Source organism: Anabrus simplex, chromosome 8 (genome assembly GCF_040414725.1).
Source record: "Anabrus simplex isolate iqAnaSimp1 chromosome 8, ASM4041472v1, whole genome shotgun sequence".
NCBI classification, from domain to species: domain Eukaryota; kingdom Metazoa; phylum Arthropoda; class Insecta; order Orthoptera; family Tettigoniidae; genus Anabrus; species Anabrus simplex.
In genome coordinates, this window is record NC_090272.1 from 232,291,879 (window position 1) to 232,319,518 (window position 27,640).

The 27,640-nt window shown below is 38.2% G+C and overlaps 1 protein-coding gene across 1 annotated transcript; it reads right to left on the reverse strand.

The window, feature by feature from the left end:
• Positions 1–4,577: 4,577 nt before the first annotated feature.
• On the reverse strand, positions 4,578–27,640 carry LOC136878744 (glutathione S-transferase). The gene is made up of 4 exons (XM_067152201.2): positions 27,465–27,640; positions 17,307–17,474; positions 11,203–11,345; positions 4,578–5,174 (listed from the first exon to the last, which is right to left on the reverse strand). Exons 1-4 carry the CDS (start codon positions 27,598–27,600, stop codon positions 5,007–5,009), a joined length of 615 nt encoding a protein of 204 aa, XP_067008302.2. The 5' UTR covers positions 27,601–27,640; the 3' UTR covers positions 4,578–5,006.

A 27,640-nucleotide genomic window follows, 5' to 3' on the forward strand; every position in this document is an offset into this window, starting at 1 on the left:
ATTTTCACTTAATTTCTCCCTCTGTGTTGGTATTCCTGTTTCGTTTTAAAAAATATTTGTTTAGATTTCTTTTACGTAATTCATTGTCAATGGTTAATCGCCATTTATACGGTATATGTAAAGAAAAATAAAGTTTTAATGATCGGGGATAGCTGTACAACAGGGGAGTTTAAAAATATATAAGTTTATTTTATGCTAAGATAAATAGTGCGAAAATTACTATATGTCTTATTTGATGCTGTTACTGCACGGTCCCCCTTGCTCTAGGGCAGCTTTTCTCTCTGTCTCTTCGTCGGATTCTGGTGGAGGGCCGATGATCTTCGATGTCAGGTCCCTTAAAACAACAAGCATCATCAACAAGCAAGATTCTGGTGGATTTCAAGCGATGATTTAGTGGGAATTAGTTCCTTCTTGTTGCGAACACTACCGTAGTGGGTGATATGTAGTTAGAGCCACGACCATTACGATTTAAATGTTACCTCTTTGCACAGCCCATGAACCAAAGAAACAATTAATATCCGTTTTCCGATTGTGCGATGACTTCAAAATAATGACGTTTACACAGATTTTCATGTTATTATCTAATGGCACTGCCTTCGTAATATGCAGGCCGTGCTGTTGGAAGCGCGCCAAGCTCCGCCAAGCCTATCAGCTGATCGATTACGGCGAGTTTAGCAAATGGTATGAGCCGTACCAGTATTTGGCTGTACTTGCGAAAGCCTCCGTGGTTCAGGTGGCAGCACGTCGGCCTCTCACCGCTGGGTTCCCTAGTTCGAATCCCGATCACTCCATGTGACATTTCTGCTGGACAAAGCGGAGGCGGGGCAGGTTTTTCTCCGGGTACTCCGGTTTTTCCTATCATCTTTCATTCCATTCATTCATTTTTCGAAGTGTCAGACCCCTTCCATTTTTTCGTCTGATTAGTGTTCACGTATATAGAGGATGGTTACCAAGTTGTTCGTTCGTAATCTGTTTACCCTCCAGGGTCGGTTTTTCCCTCGGACTCAGCCAGGGATTCCACCTCTGCCGCCTCAAGGGCAGTGTCCTGGAGCTTCAGACTCTGGGTCGGGGATACAACTGGAGAGGATGACCAGTACCTCACCTGCTATGCTGAACAGGGGCCTTGTGGGGGGATGGGAAATTTGGAAGGGATAGACAAGGAAGAGGGAAGGAAGCGGCCGTGGCCTTAAGTTAGGTACCATCCCGGCATTTGCCTGGAGGAGAAGTGGGAAACTACGGAAAACCACTTTCAGGATGGCTGAGGAGGGAATCGAACCCCCCTCTACTCAGTTGACCTCCCGAGGCTGAGTGGACCCCGTTCCAGCCCTCGTACCACTTTTCAAATTTCGTGGCAGAGCCGGGAATCGAACCCGGGCCTCTGAGTGGGGCAGCTAATCACACTAACCACTACATCACAGAGGCGGACACCTAGTTGTACTTCCTCTTAAAATAATAATCACCACCACCATGTGGTATCATTCACCGCTATACCCCATCCGTATTTCAGATGTTAAGCTAGAAGTGAAGGACAACCTCGAAAATCTATTTACTGGTGTTGTACAAACACTCAGAGATAAAGCTGTTATGAAGCAGCCACTAATAAACAACGACGAAGAAACATTCTGGGTGACTACTATCAGTGATAAGAGCTCAAGGTAACCGAGCCCTGCCCAATCGAGGTTCGTTTACAACACACCTCCTAATATTTTGACATATTTCGTGAGTTATCTGCAGCTCAACTTAAGATTTTAAGCTAAATATCACTGATTATCCATTGCCTATTGATAGTGAAATGGCTGGCAATTCACCGTGATTTTCAAACGACTGGGTTAGGTACTTCTGTTGCCATGCGCATTTCGAAGTCAACATGTTTGCAGTCATTGACAAGTGGCAGTTATTTTCCAACTTTATTCTTGATGGCAGCTGCCACTCCACAGTTGTTTCGCATACGTATACCTTAATGTAAATATTCATAGATAACACGATGAATTACATATCCACCGGGCGAGATGGCCGTGCGGTCAGGGGCACGCGGCTGTGAGCTTGCATCCGGGAGATAGTGGGTTTGAATCGTACTGTCGGCAGCCCTCAAGATGGTTTTCCGTGGTTTCCCATTTTACACCAGGTAAATGCTGGGGCTGCACCTTAATTAAGGCCATGGCCGCTTCCTTCAAACTCCTAGGCCCTTCCTATCCCATCGTCGCCATAAGACCTATCTGTGTTGGTGCGACGTAAAGCAACTAGCAAAAAAAATTACATATCCCTTTGGAGATCTACGTCTAATAAAATGATTTCACTTAGCCTGATTGTTGTTGCAGAGCTCGGGCTAGAGGAATAAGAACATCAGAGTAGAGGTCAGATATCGTGAATCACCTCACAAATGAAAAGGTGTGGCCCTACTCGGACAGTACAAACCTGCAAATAACTGGGTTATTGAGGAAATAACAATAACTGCCAAAATGTGTGCTGTTCGATGTATTTCCGTCAGCATTAGCGAACACTCTCGCTCGTGTTTTGAGAAATGCTCCGGAACACCAGGCATAACAAGATGCAGTCCCTAACAGAGTTGCCGAAGAAGTATTCGGACTCCCCGATAACGGCAGTAGTAAGCGAATTGATATTGTAGCTATAAGGAATCCGACTGTGTAGAATATTTAAAATAAACCTCACAGTTCGGTTCGAAACATCAACCGACCAGCCAGAAGACGTCGACAGGACAAAGAAGCTTATCTACGAATCGACTATGCCTTACTACAAAGACATAGGTATGGGTTGAGAAACATTAAAGTGATAGGATTAATAATAAGGGCTCGAGAGATTATTCCTCGATTATTTGTGAATTTTTGGACATAATGTAATTTAGAATCACTAAAATTGTTAACTATATCACTGTCAGCTTTACTAGAATCTATTTCGTTACCGGTACGGTACTGAGAAATCATTGTCATCACTTATAATTCTTGCATTTTAATGACATTATAAAGTACGGTACTGTACCTACATAAAGTAATTGCCATTGTAAACCATAAGTACAGTAGGTTGGAATGTCCATGAAATGTCTTTATTTCGTCTTCCGTTTTGGCTGTTTTCTGGAATTAAGCACCAATTGGACGTTTCTGAGGATATTTAGCCTTATATTATAAGGCCTATAAATGCTTTTACTGAGTGAGTTGGCCGTGCGGTTAGGATCGCGCAGCTGTGAGTTTGGATTCGGGAGATGGTGGGTTCGAATCCCACTGTCGGCAGCCCTGAAGGTGGTTTTCCGTGGCTTCCCATTTTCTCACCTGGCTAGGGTTGTACCTTAATTAAGGCCACGGCTACTACCTTCCCAAACTTAGCCATACCGCATTCTTGGGTTGCCAAAAACCTTCAGTGTGTTAGTGCGATGTTAAACCATTAAAAAAAAAATCTCAGGATCAACTGGAATTATGTTGTGGGTATCCCAAGGTTGGAATAAGTTATATTAATCCAATAATCTGATAAAATTTTAAATTCGAGGAACATACAATACCATTCACTCATTTCTCTGCTTTTTTATTGGCTATACTTCCTCTCACAACAATAATTGCAATGACCACCACCACCACTGTAACAGCAGGTATTTATTACAGTTAAGAAAATAAAAAAACAAGTTAACGGTTAAGCATTCATTTGCTTAAAAAAGAAAGATATGTACCTGAGTCTTTATGCCATTTGCCCTCATTTAATGAGAAAATGACCCTCTGCATAGCTGTTGGCAATTAGCTTGTCAGTAGCACCACTGGCCTAGCAGCCAGCATCCCTCACTTCCGTACAGGCGCGCTGGTCGCTCAGCAAAACAAATTAATATTATAACATTATTTAGAAGAATTTATTTGTACTGGTCCAGCTGTTCAGTACAATGTTGGTACAAGCCACTTAAAACTAAATCATCCTGCCACTACCTGTGACTGTCTGGCCAAGGGTCAAGTGGCTGTCACCCAACTTGCATCTAAAGGAGCCCTCCCTGTGGAAACCAGGTGAAACACTTGTGTAGGAAATGACATATAAATTCACCAGACAGGTGTAATGAAGGCTACGTGCAAGATGGAAATCACATTTATCAGAATATTAATGAGAGTGTTGGTCGCTTAGCAACCTGCTAAGTACAGAAGGTATTGTGGGTTAGGGTGAGCCTTTGCCTACAATTATTAGAGTGATCATTTAATGATCTGATTTTATGATTACTTAAAGTTGCCTGAACTTAGAGACCTTTCAATGTCCCATGATTCACCGGCAGGTAGTTCCGGAGAGAACAAAATTAAAATGAAGCAAATCGGTCCAGTAGAACAGACGGACGTATTTGCCAAACCTGTTTTTAGTAAACTCTTTTAATACATAGATATTTAGGTCCAATGTGGCACGAGGTAACTGTAATGAAATTTGGCACATCATGAAAACATACCAAAAGGATAAAAAGTAGGATGTGTGAATTGAAATCACTCGACATTTTTTGTGTAACACCACCACCCTGATGATGATTGCCAAGCAATTGAAACATGTACTGCAGTTTTTTTTAATGACATAATTTAGCCTAAGGTTAAATAATAAAAGTATCGATCAGGTGGAAAAGTTTTTATTTAATTCTTATTTGATTACAATATCGATACGGAATGAAGTGGATAGTATGTAATATCACCACCCTACTCGTAGACAAAGGATGGAACCTGGAAGATTGCTAAAAGAGATTCTTCGATATCAGCCCAAGGGAAATTGATCTGCAGGATGTCTGATGAAGAGGTGGTTTGGCAATGTAAGACCGTACCAGGACTTGTGGCCCAATACATGAAAGGACGATATGGATGGTGATGATGATGGTGATGATGATCTGGCCAGAGCTGGAAAAGGGGGAATTGATGGTAATGATGAATGTTAGTAACTCTGTCATGACTTTTATCTTATTTCACATGGATAATTAATGAAATGTTACATTATAATTTTTTTTAAATGAACTTTAAAATATGATGAATTAAATATGTCCAACAAAATTAAAAATCTGTTACAGGTCTCTTCTCAACCCAAGCTTTGATTGCAGGAATTGCTTCCACCTTATCAACGAGAGCTTTGAGTTGGGGATATTTTCCAATCACATTTTCTCCTGCAAATTGGTTGATGTTTGCATGATAGGCACTGAAGTAAACATCTGCCCAGGTGAGCTGCAATCAAGAATATATACCACATAGTTTAAGTATACTTTAATTAATATTTACTTTTGGCAAACACATTGTACTCTAAATAAACTTTCACCATATTAGGTCATCTTCAATTAGTACATATTGAATAGCTGTTAAGTACAGAACAAAAATGTACAACCGGACACCAGATAGTTGAGATGGCACTAATACCAGACCTGCACTCAGATCCTTTCAAGCAGAGCAAGTAAGACCTAGTAGGTAAACACGTCTCAGTAGGTAAGAGCATCCCATGTGGCTTCAGATCCCGCTGGTGTCCGGTTGTACATTTTTGTTCTCTACTTAACACCTCTAGGATATGTACCATATGTACTGAACATGATCTAATACTTTGAAAGTTTATTTTCAGAACTTAGTTTATTTGTTCTAATAAACAAGTTACAAGATTGTGAGCAACTACAAAGTGACCTTGATAATGTTTTGAGATGGACAGCAGGCAATGGTATGATGATAAACGGGGTTAAAAGTCAGATTGTGGGTTTCACAAATAGTAATAGTCCTCTCAGTTTTAATTACTGCGTTGATGGGGTGAATATTCCTTATGAGGATGACTGTAAGTACCTATGTGTTAATATAAGGAAAGATCTTCATTGGGGTAAACACATAAGTGGGATTGTAAATAAAGGGTTATGAGGGTGTTCAGGATTGTAGTAAGGATGTAAAGGAGAGGGCATTTAAGTCTCTGGCAAGACCCCAACTAGAGTATGGTTCCAGTGTATGGGACCCTCACCAGGATTACTTGATTTGAGAATTGGAAAAAGTCCAAAGAAAAGCAGCTTGATTTGTTCTGGGTGATTTCCGAAAAAAGAGTAGCGTTACCAAAATGCTGCAAAGTTTGGGCTGGGAAGATATGGGGGAAAGGAGATGAGCTGCTCGACTAAAAGGTATGTAAAATTCTTTCAAGAAAAAAATTTACTGTATCCACCTATTTAATACAATTCACAGTTTATGGTGATTAAATTCTACATGAATTACATACACTTTTCAGGTACAAGTTTTGCCCTTTTTGGGCATCTTCAGCCTATTGACAACCTTAAGGTCAAGTCCAACACTTTGTTTGAGTAAACATTTGAACTTAATACTATGCAAAATGATCTTATTCTAATTTTTTTTAAATTATTCTGTCGATGCTGTGTACATGGGTTTAAAATGTGTATAAAACTAAAATTTGTGACGTGAATATAATAATAATTATATCATATTTAACTAAAATTGTCCATAGCAAAAATTGGATCTTCATCAATTTTTGGATGAATCATTAGGTTAATAAAGTTTGTAAAAAGTATGTTCATCCAAAGGTGCTTTTTAATCACCTATGTTGTATAGCAATACAATTGGAACTGTGGTATGTTGTCAATCATGCAAAGCTTGAATATCCCATGTGGAAAGAAGCAAGGTTGGATGATACTTTTTTTTTATTTAGTATAATTATGGACTAAACTTGTGTATGTTGGAATTATGTTGTCAAATATCCTTCATAGGCAGCTGTTCCTCTAACAAAATGCTTCCTGCATTTTTTAGGTTGTTCTTATTAGACTTCTGTTCTCGTTGATTCGTTGTTCTACCTTGGAATGGTTTATGAATATTGTTCATCCAATCTGATGTTAGTTGGATCCACCTGTTCTGGTTGCATCTGCTCGACTAACCTTTCTACTTCTATAAGGAATCCCTAATACCAATATACTCAGAAGATATCCCTGAACAACCTCCGGAAGTTTGTCGCAGTTCGGCTTTGTCCTGTGTATCAGGGTGAGCAGATTTTGGAAACGAAAAACCAGGACCCTCATGTACATTTGCAAAACAACTTAAACATCTATAAATTAAGACAAAATAACTATACAAGTGCCAAAATGTATTTACTTAGATGAAAACTTTCAATCAACTTCAACACATTCTATTTTGTACTTCTTGGAATTATGTATATCTTACAAAGAGTTTAGATTTTTTTGAATCCAGTTGTAAAAATATACACAAGAAAGATCAAAGTGATTTTTAAACTCATTTAACTAAACTAAGCGAAGCCCTGTTTTCTCATCATTCCAGGGAGCGTTCATAAGACTAAACATGCATTCCTCTGCTGCAACTTGTAGTTCTCTCCCTGAAACAATGGGCTTGCAAATCTCCATCATTCTTTTTTTTTTCAATTATGTTGGCAATGTTGCATCTTTATATTTCTTCTTGCTAATATGGTCGTTGACGTCTGCTCTCCCAGCGTGTGTTATTGAACACATGGAGTTCACCATGTACACTCGACCTCTTCTTCAAATTTTGACTTTTGAATTACTGTATATGGGAAGTCTTGTTTGACTTTATCACTGAATTTACATGTTAATTTAGGCATGCTGGAAAAACTTTACTTTCCCAACCAACCAACCAACCAATACTGATCTGCATTTAGGGCAGTCGTGCAGGTGGCAGATTCCCTTATCTGTTGTTTACCTGGCCTTTTCTTATATGATTGCAAAGAAATTGGAAATTGGAAATGAAATATTCGACAGTTATTTATTTAAGTTAAAGTGGAAAAGTATAGAGCACATGTTACGCTTTCTAACAAGCCGTAAACTCACTCTACATATGCTATAAACGCTGGAACCAGAAATGCCAAAATCCACATTCCAACGTACCAACACTTGAGACACTGCCTTCATGATGATAATTCTACCAGGACGATAATCACGCCGGTTCAGGTCCTGCTAGCGACTTCCCAATTCGATTAGAGCATTGTTGCAGAAACTGCATTCACATCGATATTTAAAAATAATAACCGGAACATTTTGACGTCCCAGGAAAGTTTTTTGGGACACGAAGACAATTTGTGTAGAAAGATAGACTGTCCCATCTGTTGTCCTTGTTCATTCTAGACTGCAATCCCTTTCAACCTGTCAGCCTCTATGAATTAACTACATTTCTCCGCAGTTCTCTATGTTAAACTAGATCTGTGGCATCGTTTAGTTCCACACTTCTTATCATTAAAGACTGGCTCTAACCATCACCACTTTCACCTCCCTCTACTTCTCTTATCCTCCATGGTCGAGTCCATTATTCTCCTAGGTGAGTTATCCTCCTCCATTCGTCTCACACGACCCCACCGCTAAAGCTGGCTTATAAATATGCTGTTGTTCATTGAGTTCATTCCTAACTTAGTGTTTATGCTTTCATTCCAAGTACCCTCCTGCCATTGTTCCCACTGTTCAAACCAAATTTTTAAAACAATGAATCAGTTGATCATTGGAAACAATTCCTAATGGAAAATCTGAAGTTCCCGATGAGGGAATTGCACTTTGTTGATGGAAAAAAGTATACAATATGTTCTCTGATTGGAAACACCCACCTGATTTAAACACATCTTCTAGAATCTCTGAAGAAGATGCTACTTCTGATGAAGGAAGGAATGAAAGTATAAAATCAAGTAGTGAAGAAAATGCTTCTTTTTAAGTGGTTTTTTTTTTGTGTGTTTTATCAATGCTTGCAATTGCTACTTCATTTCTATAACACATGTCAAGCTTCACTAATTAATATTAAAAAATGGGCTGCGGTTCATTGCTAATACCATCTGCGGAATGCCAGAATGGTCACAAATATATGTTTGGAATGAGTTAGATCAGCCTATTACTATCAAACCTATTTATGAGGGATCGATTCTGAGACCTTTTGAAATTTCTGTACAATGCTAAAAGTGTTGCAATTTAAGAATCTCATATCTGCTCCGTACTGACTTTACATTAAACCAAATACCTACCGGTACTGGTAAATATTTACAGTACTCCACCTCGATCAATACATTAAATGTTGAGCAAAAATACATTAAATATACATGTTCTGGTCCTATTGGACCTTCTTCAGCACTGAGTTGTTAATTTCCAAACTTATGGTACAGCACAATAATTTTGATGCTATTGATACTTTTCATCAAAAGTTTACAAATAAGTATTTTTGCACATTCTTCTATATGATGTTTTTTGGTTAAGTTTGTATGTTTACATTATGACAAGTTAATGTTTCAGGATCAATTCTTTCTTAGGGGCTGGTAGTGTGGGTTTTTTCTAGAATGCTTCAATAAACATTTTATTTCTATTTTTTTCAAGGCTGAAGAAGGTCCAGTAGTCCTGAAACATTTACCTTGAATGTGCTTTTACTCAACAATTAATGTGTTAAGCATAGTGGACTACTGTACTTACATATTTTCTTTAATGCTGAAAGTGTATTCAATTAAAAAACTACATTTTATTCAATAATGAAAAAAATTTGTTCAACCAACTATAAAGTATAGTTTAATTCAACACAAACATAATTTATTGGACTCAAATTGGATTTTATGTGCCAAGCAATACGATTGTTGTGGCTTTACTGCAAATTTTGTGACATACAGTTTAATAGACTTCAAAACTGACAAGATTATAGATTTTAATGTGATCCATAAAGAAATGGTGAAAAGGGGACATGGGAACATCAGCTTGAAAGGCATTGCTACAATTACTCACCAGGAAGCTCAATGTTACTCTTTCCCTCTCCGGCCACCACAGAGGCATAAGAAAACTTTCCAAACATTGAACAACAGTTTGATGTACGAAATTTAGCAAAGTAGCTTAAATAAACAGAGAGGGACAACCAGCAAACATCATGCTAGGAAACCATCCACTGGAAACTTTAGAAAACTTTACATACCTCGGCAATGTACTATCTCGAGATTCACTAGCCCCAAAGGAGGTGGCAAATAGTGCACAGAAGAGCTTTTGCAGCAAGTACGAACACTCCTTGGGAATCCCAAAGTACCAACAAAATCAAAGTTGGTGATGTTCAATGCATACTTCATACCCTCAAGTTGCAGGCATCTGAGATTAAGTTCCTGAGGTTCACTATTCAAAAAACAAGCCTGGACAAGTTTAGGAATGACATGGTTAGACAGGAAGCTGGGATTGAGACATCATTGTTAGATCGGATCAGCATGTCCAGATTGAGGTGGTTTGGGGATGTATTGAGGGTGGAGCCAGCGAAGACAGCTTATGTTAACTTGGAGAGACATGTGGTGGGAAGACCGAGAACCCACTGGATGGGCTTTGCAGATTGGGGAAGGACATTGGAGAATGCCATTAACAACAGAACGTATCTTAATAAGACAGAGTGGAAGAGGCTCGCCAACAGAACCCAGGAAACTGGAACTGTAAAATGATGATGATATTTTATTGTATTTTAAACCTGTTGACATATCCGTTACAATTGGATGTTTCTTTTGTACAAATCAATAATATACTGACCAGATGACATCAACACTTGGTATGTTGAAAATGTTGAAAAAATTACATTAAGATGAAAAATAAAAAATGGTGAATTGCAAAAAAAAAAAAAAAGAAAAAAAGAAAGAAAAAAAGAAAAACACATACCGGTAGCTTACAGAAAAAGTTTAACTTCAGATTTGACATCAGTACACCAAAATGAAGTAATAACAAGTGTTTACATAACTTAAGCAAATATTTTGCTCCCCAGGCATGCTGACATGTAAACTACACTCACACCATTGTAGATTAGATTTTCTTCGACTCCTATTCTGGGAAGCCTTTTTATTTATCACTTCCACTTGCAATGGGCTTCAATTGATATAGGTTATATCTAAAAACCATGATAAATAATCAACAACTGTGTCAGCAACAAACTTGTCTCGTACTAAGGTAAGAGGAGCAGAAAGAACGTGTACTTATGTGCCAAGTTCACAGCATAGACGTGCGGCTCAGCCTTACTACTAGTGATGTCAGGACAGGTACCCAAATAACTACACAATTACTACATAAAATAGGCCAGCACAAAAATAATTCACTTTCACATTGAATTCCCTCTCATTTCTGATGTTGAATTCAAAATCCGTTTTTAACCCACAGAGCCCCTTTAAAATCTCGATTATTGTTGTAATGAGACATTGCCATTATTATCATTTATTAAACACAGAACTGTAAATATTTATACCATGTCTACAAGAACCCGGTATAGATACACATACCTTGCCACCAACAAAGTAGCCTCCATTTTCTTTCACTCGAGCATCGAGTTTGCTGAGCATTGATGGCACTGTCTCCTTCATAGCAATGTCCTTCTTCTTCTGCTTGACTGACTCATCGCTCTCACAGTAAAAGTCTTTCAGAGCTGAAATTGAGAATCAACACAACACAGTTGAATGATCACTTATTTCAAATGGCATGGCTGGTGGAAATAGTGGAAAAATTGTCTCGTCAAAAGTTTTACTTTTTACTATTTGCTTTACGTTGCACCGACACAGATAGGTCTTATGGCGACGACGAGATAGAAAAAGCCTAGGAGCGGGAAGGAAGCGACTGTGGCCTTAATTAAGGAACAGCCCTAGCATTTGCCTGGTGTGAAATCAAAAGTTTTAAACGAATATGGAACATCATGTATTAGATAAAATACACTCAGTACACTGCAGACACACATGTAGGCTGGAGTTGAAGTAGGCTAAGAGGAAACGGTGAGAAGGAAATGTAAAGTAAATGAGGATGCTGTTAAGTGAATTGCAGAATGAAGAAGCGGCACGTCTGCATTCACATTCAAGATGGTTGACCACCTAGCATGAGGAAATGATGGAAGGATATAACACATAGGGGGGTGCTTATGGACAAGATCACAGAAGAAGAAGAAGAAGAAGAAGAAGAAGAAGAAGAAGAAGAAGAAGAAGAAGAAAACTGCTGAAAACAGAACAATTGTCCAATTAGAAAGAAAATACATTACTATTTACTCGCATATCAGTTTATATCAGTTTATATAGCCACGAAAGGTAGGTGGTCCAACAAGGGAGAACCTCGCATTTCATGAAGTGAATATATGAAATTTAGGCCTACATATCACATTCATTCACACAATGGACACACTCCAATTATCCCCATCATTTTTGAAAGAAGATTTCTTTGCTTAATGGATAATAATAATAATAATAAGAAGAAGAAGAAGAATAATAATCGTATGGCCTCAGCTACCATGTGCAGACATTTCGATTTGACGCCACCTGGCTGTCTGCTCATCAATTTCGACATTCCATTTTACTCTAGGCCCACTAGATGGGAGACAGAGTAAACCGGATCTCTCTTGGCCGTCTATGGCTGAGATTTAATTAATTTTGTCGGGTAAATACCAAATGTATCACCAGAGATCTTTTACATGCCGACGTCATACGACATGGAGTGTCAAGTGGACTTTTTTCCGCCCTTCAAAAATCCGACTACCTCTGCCGGGATCCGGAGGCCGACACTGTACCACAAATCCACAGAGGCAGCTTTTGCTTAAAGGATGCATTTCATTTTCAAAAAGAAATTGTGTCACCATATTTAAAACTGAATGTATTGCTGTATGCAAAGAAAGAAGAAAAGCCTAGTAAATGAAGATTAACAGCTGCAGATTTAGTTGTACTGGCTACACAATATTGCACACTTTCCAACGAAGGGTAGCAATCATTTCCATATTATTTGTACAAAGGGGATGACAGTGTGTATCATTGTGTGTTTTGGGGGAGGGGTGAGAGTGTTATTGGCAATGATGAGAATACTCATGTTCAAGTTCAATATTTTTTACAGTGAAACTGAGATTTCCCACACATTCTATTTCCACCTATAACTAGAACATAATTGCTCATTTCCCTTCTATAAATTTTTCTATTTTTGGAGATCTTTTGGGCAGCAGATATATCCCCCAAATCCTCCTCCCTTCTAGGTATGCCCCTGATTCCAAGTACACTACATTGAATCCATATTCCAAGAGTACAGTATCTTCCACTTCCATCACAAAGTCTAGCACTTGGACTGCAGGAGTGGCAGTATTTACTGATTATGAAGTCAATGAATTTGATCAATATTGTCGGAATCACAGTTGTCACATGTAACAATGAAGTAAACCTACAATATCAACTCTGCTGGTGCCATCAGTAGTCACTGCTTTGTTATTATGATTCTTTGCCTCAGATCTGCAATGGGTTCAAGGTAGTGTACTTTCTACAAGTATCACTGTCTTGATTCAAACTATGAATCATGGTGTATCTGAAAAGTCTTTATAAGGAGCAAATTCTCTGGTGGTTGCTACCAGCAGACAACAGCCAACAGCCTTAGAGCTAAATCTTTGGGACTGTTGCTACATGTTAGCTGAACCATCAGAATCAGTGACAAAAGATCATTTTTAAAATGCATGGGATAAACTTGGGTCAGCAGATGAAACTGAAAGGAATGGCTCCAAAGAGCAGCGGAGTAATGAGGTTCATGAAGAATGGACTGAAAGTGAGGTGTTTGTTAATGATGCTGCATAGATATTTGAGTGAGGGAAGGGTTCCAACAGGGCGTTGAGCATCAGGTATGGATTGCTCTAGTGGCTATCCCAGAAACTGAGTCGGGGCTTGGAACATCGCGGTTGTCATCTCTGTGCTTCCAGACTGAGTGGAAGGCATGATCCCAGCATACGCACTAGACTACAAGGGTAGACACAATGCAGACATCAGTCACAGTGTTTGCAACATGAGAGGCTAGGAGTGACAGGGATACCCAGGACATCTCGTGAGGTACATTACTGCAGCACGAGGGCAGAGAGAGAGAGAGAGAGAGAGAGAGAGAGAGAGAGAGAATTTGGAAATGAATTAAATGAAAACAAGAATGAGAATACAATTTATTCTCACCTACAAACTATCACCAATTATTAACAGACTGAAATTTTTTCAAGCCAGCCCCGTGGTGTAGGGGTAGCGCGCCTGCCTCTTACCCGGAGTCCCCAGGTTCGATTCCCGGCCAGGTCAGGGATTTTTACCTAGACCTGAGGGCTGGTTCGAGGTCCACTCAGCCTACGTGATTAGAATTGAGGAGCTATCTGACGGTGAGATAGCGGCCCCGGTCTAGAAAGCCAAGAATAACGGCCGAGAGGATTCGTCGTGCTGACCACACAACACCTCGTAATCTGCAGGTCTTCGGGCTGAGCAGCGGTCGCTTGGTAGCCCAAGGCCCTTCAAGGGCTGTAGTGCGATGGGGTTTGGTTTGGTTTGGGTTTTAATTTTTTCAATCTGAAAATGGCTTGAAATCAAAATTTCCACTAAATGGAATTTGTTCTGGTTTCTCATTACCTGTTCCTGTATTGTTGTACCATTTCAACTCTCACCCAGTGTTTTACTTTGTACTGGACTCATCATCTACCTTATCACTGCTATTTTCATTAAACCTTGGGAATGAACTGGGATTTTATTTATTATTTATTTTACAGTTTACTTTACGTTGCAGTGACACAGATATGTCTTATGGCGACGATGGAATAGAAAAGGGCTAGGAGTGTAAAGGAAGTGTTTGTGGACTTAACTAAGGTACAGTGCAAGCATTTGCCTGGCGTGAAAATGATAAACCACAGAAAACCATCTTCCGGACTACGGACAGTGAGGCTCGAACCCACTATCTCCCAAATGCAAGCTAACAGCACGGCCAACTTGCTCCGTGAACTAGGATTCAAACTAGAACTCAAGTCTCCACATTCTTCACAGCCACTACTAAATCATTTTCTAAGATTTCTTGCATTGGTCGGCAGCCCTTAAGATGGTTTCTGGTAGTTTCTCATTTTCATACCAGGCAAATGCTGGGGCAGAAACTTCGTGAAAGCCACAGGTGCTTCCTTCCCCATTTTAGCCCTTCAATCATCAATCAATCAATCAATCAATCAATCAATCAATCAATCAATCAATACTCATCTGCATTTAGGGCAGTCGCCCAGGTGGCAGATTCCCTATCTGCTGTTTTCCTAGACTTTTCTTAAATGATTGCAAAGAAATTGGAAATTTATTGAGCATCTCCGTTGGTAAGTTTTTCCAATCCCTAACTCCCCTTCCTATAAACGAATATCTGCCCCAATCTGTCCTCTTCAATTCCAACTTTTATCTTCATATTGCGATCTTTCCTACTTTTAAAGACACCACTCAAACTTATTGATCTACTAATGTCATTCCACGCCATCTCTCCACTGACAGCTCGGAACATACCACTTACATGTAATAAATTTCATGTTTGGTTCATATTGAATGTTTATATATTAAGTTAAAACAAATCAAGGGTATTATATGGTCAACCTTTTGAATACATTACATTCATAAGAATGCTTAAGATTTATACATTACAATCAATTGGGATATGTTTTGCCCTTATTGTGGGTACACTCAGCCAAATCCTTTTCCCCAAAATCACAAATCGTCAGGATTCCGATATTCTCATAATAATTTATGTTAACACTTGATTGTAATAATACCCTTTGTTAACGAATACATTCTAATCAAAACTATACTAACAGTCAAAGCAAATTAGTAAAATTAAGTGATGCTCCTGGAACAGTCTTAAAATTGTTCATTGAATGTCTTTTGACACTTATTAATTTTTTTCTTATAGTTAGGTACTGTTCTGCCTTTTTAAGACAATGTTCTTAAATAAGAAAAAATAAACACTTGGATACACACAAAAACACATAAGGGCACTTACGTATAATCATGGGAAAATGCAGAATTTAGGTAGAAATTAATCAGGTGTTATTTAAAATACTAGTTGTCTAACAATATCTAATCAATAGTATGAGAATAGGGGGTTTGGATAAACCCCTTTAAAATATCTTAACTCATGGTACAATTTGTTTTCTAGGAATATGTCCTATTTGTAGTAAAGAACATTAATACCTTGCAAATTTGAAAATTTCTTGAGCTGTATACATTCATACACTGGATTCATATTCAAATAAGCCTCAATATTAATAGTATATTTAGTCGTCTTGTGACATAATTTATGCATGTAAACAATAATGGTCTTCAAATCTTCTTAATAAGAAGCGTTAGTGTACTAGTTTGAAGTATTATGTTCTAAATTATAATGTCGATTTTGGTTGTTTAAGAAGCTTCATAAGTAGGTAGAATGAGATCAAATTCCAAGATGCAGGTGTTGCCACAGCGCTGATGGTGGTCGAATGGGAGACTCACAGAAAATTCTTAAAGATGGAAGAATGAAAATACCTTCATAGGAAATAACCATTGAGTATGTCTCCTCTTGTCTTGCTTGGCAAGATAGATTCAAGAAATGTGTTTGACGTTTCTGTGAATGTTCAAACCTTGAATCAACTTTCATTTGTTTACTGTCAGTTTCTCTTTAATTTTTTTTGTAAAAATTCCAAGCGGGGATGGGAGGTTTCTAAGCCCCCGGTAACTTCCCCTTGTCTACACCTCTGCTTTTGATCCTGAAAGACATGTATCTGTTTGTGAATCACAAACTACCTTTAGTGACTTCAAAGCAGTTCCTAAATTGCCTATATAAGCAGCAACTTGAGATGGCTTCTAGAAACATCGGGAATGCCACGGCAAGATTCTACTGCTGTCATAGAGCATGCCATTGAAGAACTAAGTGCTGTGCAAGAGTATTGAGTAAATAGCAAAAAATGTTGAAGATAAATCCTGGTTATTCAACATTTCACAGTGTGTGCTGAATTCTAAATGGAGATGATGTTGATCTACCCAAGGACATTTCTCCAGCAAAAATTCCTCTCCTAAAATTGTCCCAGTTACAGAACATAAAAAAATATGTACATAATTGTCCACTGTGCTACAAAATTGAATGTACAGACGTGCTTTGAGAATTGTAACTAAGAAAATGGAAAGTTTGAATTCAATATGTGTCTGCTATATGACTCCAGAGAACATTTCAAAATACATAATTATTCAGTGTGCTACAAAATTTAATATAAAGCATGTATTGTGTGTTGTAACTAACAGAATATATTAAATATGTGATATTACGTATTTTACTACATATTTATGTACATATTTTACCACTTGATAAAACATAAAAAACCCAGCTCTAATTATAATCCTCAGTGGAACCCTCCTGAGGCAAATCTACTTTGAAGATCATTTGTATGGGTTCTCATATTAGAAACAGGTTCAGAGAAGTCCCTGGCATTTCATGTCAGTAATTAAGAGTTAACATTCCTTCCTTATATAAAAGGAAAAATCGAAGGGGGTTCTCTAATAGGTATAAAAAGTTGTATAAAGGTATGAAAGATTTATTTTCTAAAGAACAATAAATAATGATAAATACAAAATCTTACCTATCCTCAGATCAACAATCGTGTCAACAATGGAATCAATATCCATGGCCTCGAAATCATCTTTTCCAGTAAGACCGACTTGTTTTGCCACGTAACGTGCTATAGATGCTCCTTGAGGGAAGGGCTTCCCATCAACTTCGAGGATGGGAAGTTGTGGAAATGGATAAGCTGTAAAGGAAAGAGATTTATTTATAAGTTTCAAGTTTCATTACTGTTAATGATTGTATGATTCTAATGATTCTTTGCCCAGGAATCACTGGGAATAACCAAACTGGTTTTATGCCTGACTGTTCTAAGTCTAATCAAGGTTCCATTATGAAGCAAATTGCGGGGAAAGAAAAATACAACAAGGGGGAGAGATTAGAGTAGGGTGACCAACTCTCCCATATTCCCCAGGATCTCCCATTTTGACCCTATTTTTTCACCATCTCCTGGCTCCCGTATTTTCTGTCTCTTGGGGTGAATTTTTCCTGTATTTTTTCACCAGGTAAAATCATTCAGTTTCAATCATTTAAATTTTGTACAAACGGTCAAAATTCATTTAAACATTCAAGAGCAGATGCAATGGATTCTGTATTGATATTTTCTATCAATTATCTCGTTTAGAAATGATCAACCAACGAGTTTAAATATCCTTATCTGTTAAACCAATGAACGCATTCTTTCTTTCTTTCTTTCTTTCTTTCTTTCTTTCTTTCTTTGTGTTGCTCAGATGGTGGTGCTTTGGCATGTTGTGGTTTCAGTGGTTTTACTCTTCCATCACCTGTGAGCTGTATAGGGGCAAGAGTTCATAATACAATAATGATGAAGCTAAAACGCCACCAAAAAACAAAATGAAGTGTACAATGGTGTATGTGTACATATCTTTCGAAATGGCAAAGTGTATATTCGTGGACTGGACCTGTACAGTCTAACGTTTATAAAGCAAAGTGTTCGATCTGCAAATGCAAGTTTAGCATCGCACATGGCAGCAACAACGACTGTATACAGCGCATGAACACTGCAGGTAATAAATTAGTATTATTTATTCAGAAACGTTATATCTTGTTCTCCAGTGCGGAAGCTGTTCGGCTTCTTGTGGTTTCTTGTAGGTCACAAAAACAAAGAAAAAGATGTCAGCACTTCGTCTAAGATTTTGACTTTCTTCAGTTCTCCCCTCCTTAGCAGAGTCTTAAATAATGACGATGTAAAAACTCTTGAGATCAAACTTTCACACTATGTGTTCAGCGAATCGGATGTGTCCAAAAAAAAAAATCTGTTGTGGACGAACAACGGCTGAATTGATTGTAAAGAACGTATTAGCTTCAAGAAGTGCAAATCATTTTTTGTAAGTTTTAAATGACCCCAAAAAGTGTAGCACGTTATTTTCTGTAGCAACAGATGCCTTCAATTGCCTAACCAGGGGAATGTTTCCAGTCATAGTGCGATATCTTGACCCCTTTAGTGGAATCCAAAACAAATTGTTGGATTTCATAGAGCAGGCAGAAGAAAGTGCAATTGATGTCCATAGGTTATTAATTAACTCACTAAAGTCCCAGTGTCAGTAGTATATCATCATACTGTGCTGATGGTGCCAATGTGAATTACAGCGAGCATCATTCGGTCACGAAACTGTTAAGTAATGAGAAAGGAAAAATCGTTAAAGCCAGTTGTTCTAACCATGTGCTTCATAATGTCATGAAACGTGCATGTAATTATTTAGATTATGTAGATATTTAAGTGTTAGTTTTAAAGATTTATGGTCATTTTTCCTGTTCTGCTAAACGAAGGGAAACATTAAGCTCATTTTTTGAATTTGTTGATGTTGAATGGATTGAAATCCTTCGTCATGTAAGTACTAGATGGCTATCTGCCATAGAAAGGTTTTTAAAAATTGGGAGCCTATAAAAAGGTATTAAAAGCATAGATGATATAGACAGCCCAAAATTTCTGAAACAGTATTTCAACAATGAAAATCCAGGAGTAGAAACAAATGTTGAGGCTCATGTTAGTTTCTTTGTGAATATCGGAATGTTTCCATTCAAACAGCAATATTTAGAGAATTCTGATGTTAGTATTATGAGTCCCATGAAGCAGCACAGTTACTTATTATTAAAGTTGGACACAGAATTAAATATAGATACTTCGGTAGTGCTACTCACAAAATGTTAGCTACTGTTCTCAGTTCAAATTTGAAATCTACTTATGAAAGCAATTTCCTTGAATTTTATGATTCTTTGCTTAACAATTTGATGATAGTTTAAAGTGTTTGATACCACTATGTCTTAAAAGGAAATTAACATTCAATGGCATACATGACGTTCTGGAGTGTATCCAACTGGGTTGTGTGAATGAAGATGAATTGTATGAGGAATTTTGTAGTTGCAAGGATGCATTAACATGTGCTGTGTCTTTAGAGGGTAACGCTAGCCAGAAATGGGTGACGGTTTTCAGCGCCTTAAAATCGAGCAATATAACTTCTGAAAAGTTGGTAGGCTATGTTATGAGCATACCAGTTAGTAATGCTCATACCAGAGAGTATTTTCTCTTATGAATAACAAGGGGGTAGATGTTAGGAACAAAAGCAGTACAAAGCTGATCAAATGAGAACTGGAAGTTGCCATGAACTTCACGTATTCTTGCATTAAATTTTTAGATTTTGCACAAAGTGATGGCAAACTTGTCTGAAGCAAAATCTGTTACAAAATATATTTAGGTCGTTTTAAAATATAGGGGTTGTAGGACTTTTGATCGGAGCAAGAGGATCCATATCAAAATTCTTAGTTGAGTTTTCAAAAGTGTGTGGGCATTCCCAAGAATCTGTACTGTAATTTAGCCATCTTGGCCATTAAAGGCCCCGCCCAAGCTGTTAGAAATCACCCATAGAGTACTGCATACAAGAAGGATTAACTCCAGAAAATTCTTCAAGGTTACACATACATTCATTATTCAAGTGTTATGGTATACTTTGTCACATTTAGCCAGCCTATCATTGTAGGAGGTAAAATTAAATGAATAAAGGTTTTTTTTTGTAAACACTGCACAGCATTTATTTATTTATTTATTTATTTTTTTTTTTTTGTAAAATTTTGTCGTATCCTAAATCTTCCTTATTTTTGGCCAAGAATATAGATATCTCTTTTTTGTCAAAATTAGTTTGTCACCCTAGATTAAAGGAACTTCTTTCAATAAAAAGACACAGGCTTGATGTTGGATCAATTGAAATCCTTGATTCTGAAACCACATGTACACTATCAAAAATGTTGCATGAGGTGAAAAAGTCAGAATCACTTAAAGTTGCCAAAAAATAATTATTTATATTATGTGTCTGTATTTATAATATGATCAAGTCCACCTCTGTAATTTAGTGGTTAGCACTACTAGCTGCCTTCCTCGGGGGCCCAGGCTTGATTTGTGATACTGCCGGAAATTTAAGATTGGCATGAGGCCTGGTATGTGGTTAAAATGGTACATGCAGCTCGTTTTCATTAGGGGTGTGCTCAATAAATTTAATGTTGCGCGATCTCAGGATGTGGAAATGAAAAATATGGTATTTCTGCGAGTTGTTCATATTGTGTAATGGAGGCCTAAAGGTTTAACGCTGCTCCTCTAATGAAAGAAGTGTTCCCCACCTTCTTCTGGGAGTCCTGGCAGAGGTGTTTTCCATGAGCAGCATTTCACCAGCTCCCTCTATGTCAAGGCACTAGGCAGGGGATGGCAGGACCACTGCTGCCGATTCAGAATAAAAAAGAAGAGTGTATCTCTATCTATACCAGATGGTATTACTTATCTTCCCTTTATTATAGCTGATCGCGTCCATAATTATAATTGCCTACTGCCTTTTCAAATCCATTTTGTGAGGTTGCAACGGTATACTACAAAATTTCACACTTTGGTCTGCATTTTAGCATCATATTATTATTATTATTATTATTATTATTATTATTATTATTATTATTATTATTATTATTATTATTGTTATTATTATTATGGAAATTTTATGGGTCACAGAGGTGTAAGAAGCGGGATGAGGAATTAATGAGAGTAGAACTTAACACAATAAAAACAGAAATTTTCTTTCTTTCCTTTTTTTTTTTTTTTGAGCTTAAAATTTGATAGATAGAAGATCCAAATAAACAATAACAATATAATAATGAGTTCGTCAGCTCCAACAACAATGACTTAAAGTCCAAAATTCAGGTGCAAAACTAGAGAGAATTATCCACATGATAATATATGAAGGAACAAGCATTAGAGCTCTGAAAAAGGTACATTATTTTATAAGAGCACGTTTTCTCCACTAACTCACTGTACATAGTCTACGAGTCTGAGTTCCAAAATTAATACAGTCCAGTCTCTCAGAGGCATAAATTTCTTACAGTGCACAAGATTATACCTGACAATATTCAAATATGGTATTTACTACCACTTAGCCCTGTTTTGGGCTTATCTTCTGCTCAACAGTTTTGCACTTTCTGTTCCAGAAACATAAACAGGGGCAATGAATGCGTATACTAAAAAGGTTGAACATGATTGGCCATGAACAAAAGGCTAGAAGGCGAAACACTTGCCCTAATTGGGCTTGTGGCCGAGGCTAAGCCTATTCTTCGCTGGAGTGACTAAATGAGAAATATTAAATTCCAAAAGAGTTTTAAGAATTTTAGATGATTAGACACTTTCATCACCCCATACCAAGTTGAATAGGAATCAACAGAGTGTAGTCATTCTTTGTTCCTTTACATTACATATTTCATGGAAGGGAATAAAACAGAGTCCTCAGACTGGCCAAAAATTCTACATTTAAATCACCAGATTTAGAAAGAGGTTTGAAACCTTCCCCTCAAACTATCTGCCGGAGCTATCACATGTTATGAAAATTTTGTCATTACCTTGAGTTGCTGGGCCTTCTGACCGCGGCCACTGAACCCGTATAACACGCCGCACTTACTGAACTGGAGCAATAAAGATGACAATACGGCCTTAAAGCATACACGGAGACATTTCTAGTCCTAATTCCTCCAGATGACAAATCTACCCACATCATTCGCTCATTTACGTGCCTAACAGAAACTATGTTGTGTGCAATGGTATTCCTGATAAAGAGCCCTACCCCAGACTCTGCCCTTCCCTTTCTAACACCCGTCAAGTACACTTTATAATCTCCTATTTCTTCCTCGTTATCTCCCCTTACCCGAATATCACTTAATCCTAGCACATCCAGATGCATCCACTTTGCTGAGTAAGCCAGTTCTACTTTCTTTCTTCCATAAGCCCCATTAATATTGATAGCTCCCCATCAAATTCCATTTTGTTCACCAAGTTGTTTCCAAGGAGTCCCTTGTCTGTCAAATGGGAGTGGGACCCCATTACTCCCATAGGTCTGAGGCCTGCTTAAAATGTTCTGAGCTCGGTAAATTCATGAAGCAGGATGCTACCCTACTTGCAGAGGATTTCTCCTCTAACGGGTTATGGACCACCGATGAATTGTATAGGCCTAGCCGCCTGAGCACAAGGAGGGCCAGGACTCAGAATATGTCCGAGATGCCCACTCCCATTCCATAGCAACTGGTATACCAACTCTCAGGACCACTTACTAGGCCACTCAGCCGTTGCCCACGATGATGATAATGATGATGATGATGATGATGATGATGATTATTATTATTATTATTATTATTATTATTATTATTATTATTATTATGATTGGGCGAGTTGGCCGTGCGATTAAGAGCGCGCGGTTGTCACCTTGTATCCGTCGTAAAGCCACTAGCAATATTATTATAATAACTGTGATAGTTTATTATTGCTAACTATTATGAAAATAAAAGTTAATCGCCACACTCAAACTTCGTAGCTCGTAATCTGTCAAAAAAAACACCAAAGAAAATAGTGAACTTTTAACAAGTCCGAATTATGATTAATCTTATACTGTAATTGCAGCCATGTCTTCGAAATTATCGAAACATGCACTTACAAATTGTTTTACGTCGCACCGACACAAATACGTCTTACGGCTACGATGGGAGAGAAAAGGGATACAAGTGGGAAGGAAGCGTTCGAGGCCTTAATAAAGGTACAGTCCCAGCATTTCCCTGATGTGAAAATGGGAAACCGCGGAAAACCATTTTCAGGGCTGCCGACAGTGGAGTTCGAACCCACTATCACCAGAATGCAAGCTCACAGTTGCGCGCCCCTAACCGCACGACTAACTTACTTTAAGCTGAATAGCTCGGACGATGGAGCGCTGGTCTTCTGAAGCCCACCTTGGCAGATTCGATGATTCGCATGCATGTGCTGGTACGGATCTTCGACGTCACTGTAAGGATTCTGTGTACTTTTCACACAGAGTACCCTAGACCGGTTTTCGAGTACAGCAAGTGGCCTGGCACGTGAATCAACTTCTCCTACTTGCCAAGCCTTTAGGGGAAGTGCACAACAACATGTGTTGGCCTGCGATAAGAAAGCATAAAGGTCCAATAATACTGCTTTGAGGAATTCCCCTCTTAATTATTACAGGGACAGATAAAGCTTCACCTTCTCTAACTCTCTGAGTTCTATTTTCTAAAAATAGAGCCACCTATTCAGTCTCACTTTTGTCAAGTCCAATTGCACTCATTCTTGCCAGTAGTCTCCCATGATCTACCCTATCATATGCCTTAGACAGGTCAATCGCGATACAGTCCAATTGACCTCCTGAATACAGGATATCTGCTATATCTTGCTGGAATCCTACAAGTTGAGCTTCAGTGGAATAACCTTTCCTAAAACCGAATTGCCTTCTATCGAACCAGTTATTAATTTCTCAAACATGTCTAATATAATCAGAAAGAATGCCTTCCCAAAGCTTACATACAATGCATGTCAAACTTACTGGCCTGTAATTTTCAGCTTTATGTCTATCACCCTTTCTTTTATACACAGGGGCTACTATAGCAACTCTCCATTCATCTGGTATAGCTCCTCCGACCAAACAATAATCAAATAAGTACTTCAGATATGGTACTACTGTATATCCCAACCCATTGTCTTTTGTATATCCCCCGAAACCTTATCAAGTCCAGCTGCTTTTCTAGTTTTCAACTTTTGTATCTTACTGTAAATGTCATTGCTGTCATAGGTAAATTTTAATACTTATTTAGTATTAGTCACCTCCTCTATCTGGACATTATCCTTGTAACCAACAATCTTTACATACTACTGACTGAATACTTCTGCCTTTTGAAGATCCTCGCATACACACTCCCCTTGTCCATTAATGATTCCTGGAATGTCCTTCTTGGAACCTGTTTCTGCCTTAAAGTACCTATACATACTCTTCCATTTTTCACTAAAATTTGTATGGCCACCAATTATGCTTGCCATCATGTTAACCTTAGCTGACTTCTTTGCTTCTTTGCCATTCTTAAATCCACGAAATCAAGGTGAGGAAAACTACAACAGAGCCCTTATTACGACAATAACCACTGTCGAACGACAATATGGAGTATGGAAAAGGAGATTTCCGACCTCATCGTTGAGTTCAAAATCGTCAGTAACAACATCTTTGTCCGCCATAGTGGCTACCGCTGAACTACATAATATTGCTATGCAAACAAAGGAAGATGACCCCTCGGAAGATGAAGGACTCCATCACGACGTGGAAGAGAAAAGACAACTTGACAGGAAGTATTTAGTCTTGAGAAAATTAATGTACCTGACTTAGCAGATCAAGATGGTTCTCCAGTCGTTAATCGGAACAGAATCGTTGAAAACCACTTCACTTAAAAAATACACTGCTTTATAAGTAGAATAAATGTAAAAAAAAAAATACGACTTCTTTATCACTAATATTACATAAGCAAACACACATTTTATTGTTTTCTATAGCACGCAAGGTGTAGGTAATATTTAATATGTCTGTATGTTAGGTACTAATAGTTTATAGGTTTATGTTACTTAGGTTTGGAGATTAATAAATTCGTAGAAGTGTGAAATATTAATTAAAAGTAGTTACAGATATGTTTTCACTAAATTTCAAAAGGAACTTTGAGACAGAATAAAATTTAGTCAAGGAAAGTTTTGCCTCTAGCACTGCACTGCACTTCTCAGTTTTCATTTTCTTGCTTAATTTTGTCAGTTTCTTTTTCATTTGCATTAAGGCTAATTCTTCTTTATACCTTAATTGAAGCATGTACAATTCTTGCTTGTAAGGATCCCTTCTTGCTTCTGACAATTCAAGAACTTTTTACCCCGTTAATGAAATGAACTTATTTTCACGTTGGCAGAAGATTTAATGAGATCCCTTGTATGACGTGGACTGGAATCCCATCAACACGCAGAGGAATCCGCCTTTCTATTGCGTAAAAAAAGAAGGTATTTATGATATCCATTCCTTCACTCTGAGATCAGGAATATGTAACGAGTCTAAAATCACTATTATTTGAACTTGAAGTCAACGAAAGATATGCGTATGTAAAAACGATGTGTTCGAGTTATGGCCAAATTTTGCAAAGTGGACCTTATAGTAAGTAGTACCGAAAACCAAAAGGTAGAATGTTTTTAGTGTGACCATTCTATTTCATTTCCTATCAGCGTTTACAGTGCTGTCGTTATTTGTAGTAGGGGCGGTTTGGAGTTAGAAGGGGGAGGGGGGGACATGTACAGACAATTAAAAGTACCCGGGTTTGTGGGATATATAGGGCGAAGGGGTGGGGAGTATATACATCAAAATTGAAAAACAGCTACAAAAAGTTATTTTTTTGATGCTCTCTGAGCGAATTTCAACAGAGAGGTAAAGGTTCACAATCTACCAATTTAAGTGCGGTAATAACAGTTTTTTGAGATATTGATTCAATGCTATACAATAAAACGTTCACTAAAGGAACAATATTACACATCCATTACAATTAAACTGAAGTACGGTATGATGACACAATTAAAAATCATTTAGTATTTGACTACACACTAAGAAACTAACAGAAGAGACTGGGAGACTGACGAATGCGCGTGGCAAGCGGGTAAATTATACCCCCGCTACCCTTCGCCACAGTACATGAAAAGTCTCCACTACTTGCTGTGGTGCTATACAAATCGGTTTACTGAGACGAACGACATTTTTTTTTTGCGAATTTCCGCTAATAATCTTGTTAATAATTACAGAAAATAAAGGAAATAATTAGATGATAAGACAACATGGCTTGCAATATTTTTTAATAATTCCTGGTTTCAGCCGGCTTAAAAGCGAAATATGTAATGTTTTCTCCACAAAGTGGGGGGGAGGCGACTGCCCCCCTCACCCTTCACCCCTAATCGTCGCTACTGGTTATTTGCATATATATGTATATTTTCACGTATTCAAAATAATCCATTTCACTGATTTCATGAGTTGCTAAATAAATCTTCATTCTGAATGTAAAATACCTACGGTTAGTGTACGGTTCCAGCGGAGGGTGTAAAAGTTTACCGGAACGCATTGCGGCTGAAAAACAAAAGCCCTGATATTTAAGATTGTAGGCCTACGTACTATAAAAGTTAACCCAAAAAAGAAGTATTACTTAACAAGAAACCTCAGCTGATAGAAAAATACATATTTTCAAAAATGACTGAGCGAGTTGTCGTGCGGTTAGTATCGCGTAGCTATGCGCTTGCATTCGGGGAATGGGGGGTTCGAAACCCACCGGCGGCAGCCGTTAAGATGGTTTTCCGTAGTTTCCCCATTTTCACACCAGGAAATGCTGGGACTGTACCTTAATTCAGGCCATGGCTGCTACCTTCCTAATCCTAACCTTTCCCATCCTGCGTCACCGGAAACCTTCGATGTATTAGAGTGACTAGCATTTTGGTTTTCTAAGAAGGGAGTTCATAGTATGAAGACCAGATAGCAGCTGCGAGCACTGAATGCTGTTGCTGCTGTCTTACCAGCACATACTACACAGATGCGGTAGGAGTGGTGACCAATGAGCCGTGAATCGGATCACTGTATCGATTCAGTAACGTGAACGGAATCAAATGAATCGATTCAGTAAAATGAATCGAATGTCCCATCACTACTTCAGACACTTTTAGTCGAAATTAATAAAATCATACGACACGCGGCAAAACACACGCCTCGTAAGCGTATTGGATGAGGCTGTATCAACCCCCGGAAGATATATCCACACTTACAAGATAGGCTATACTATGCAGACACTTGGTACTTACAGTGTTTCACTTTAGGCCAATCTGAATATTCAATTCGGTTGTCTTCAAAAGCAATGCCTCCATAAAGGAACAGAAACCGAATAGGTTCGCCGAGCCCTCTGAGATTGAAGTATATGAGCTTGTACTTGGGAGCCATCGTAACTCGCAGCTAACAGCTGGAGACAGGCAGCAGGCAA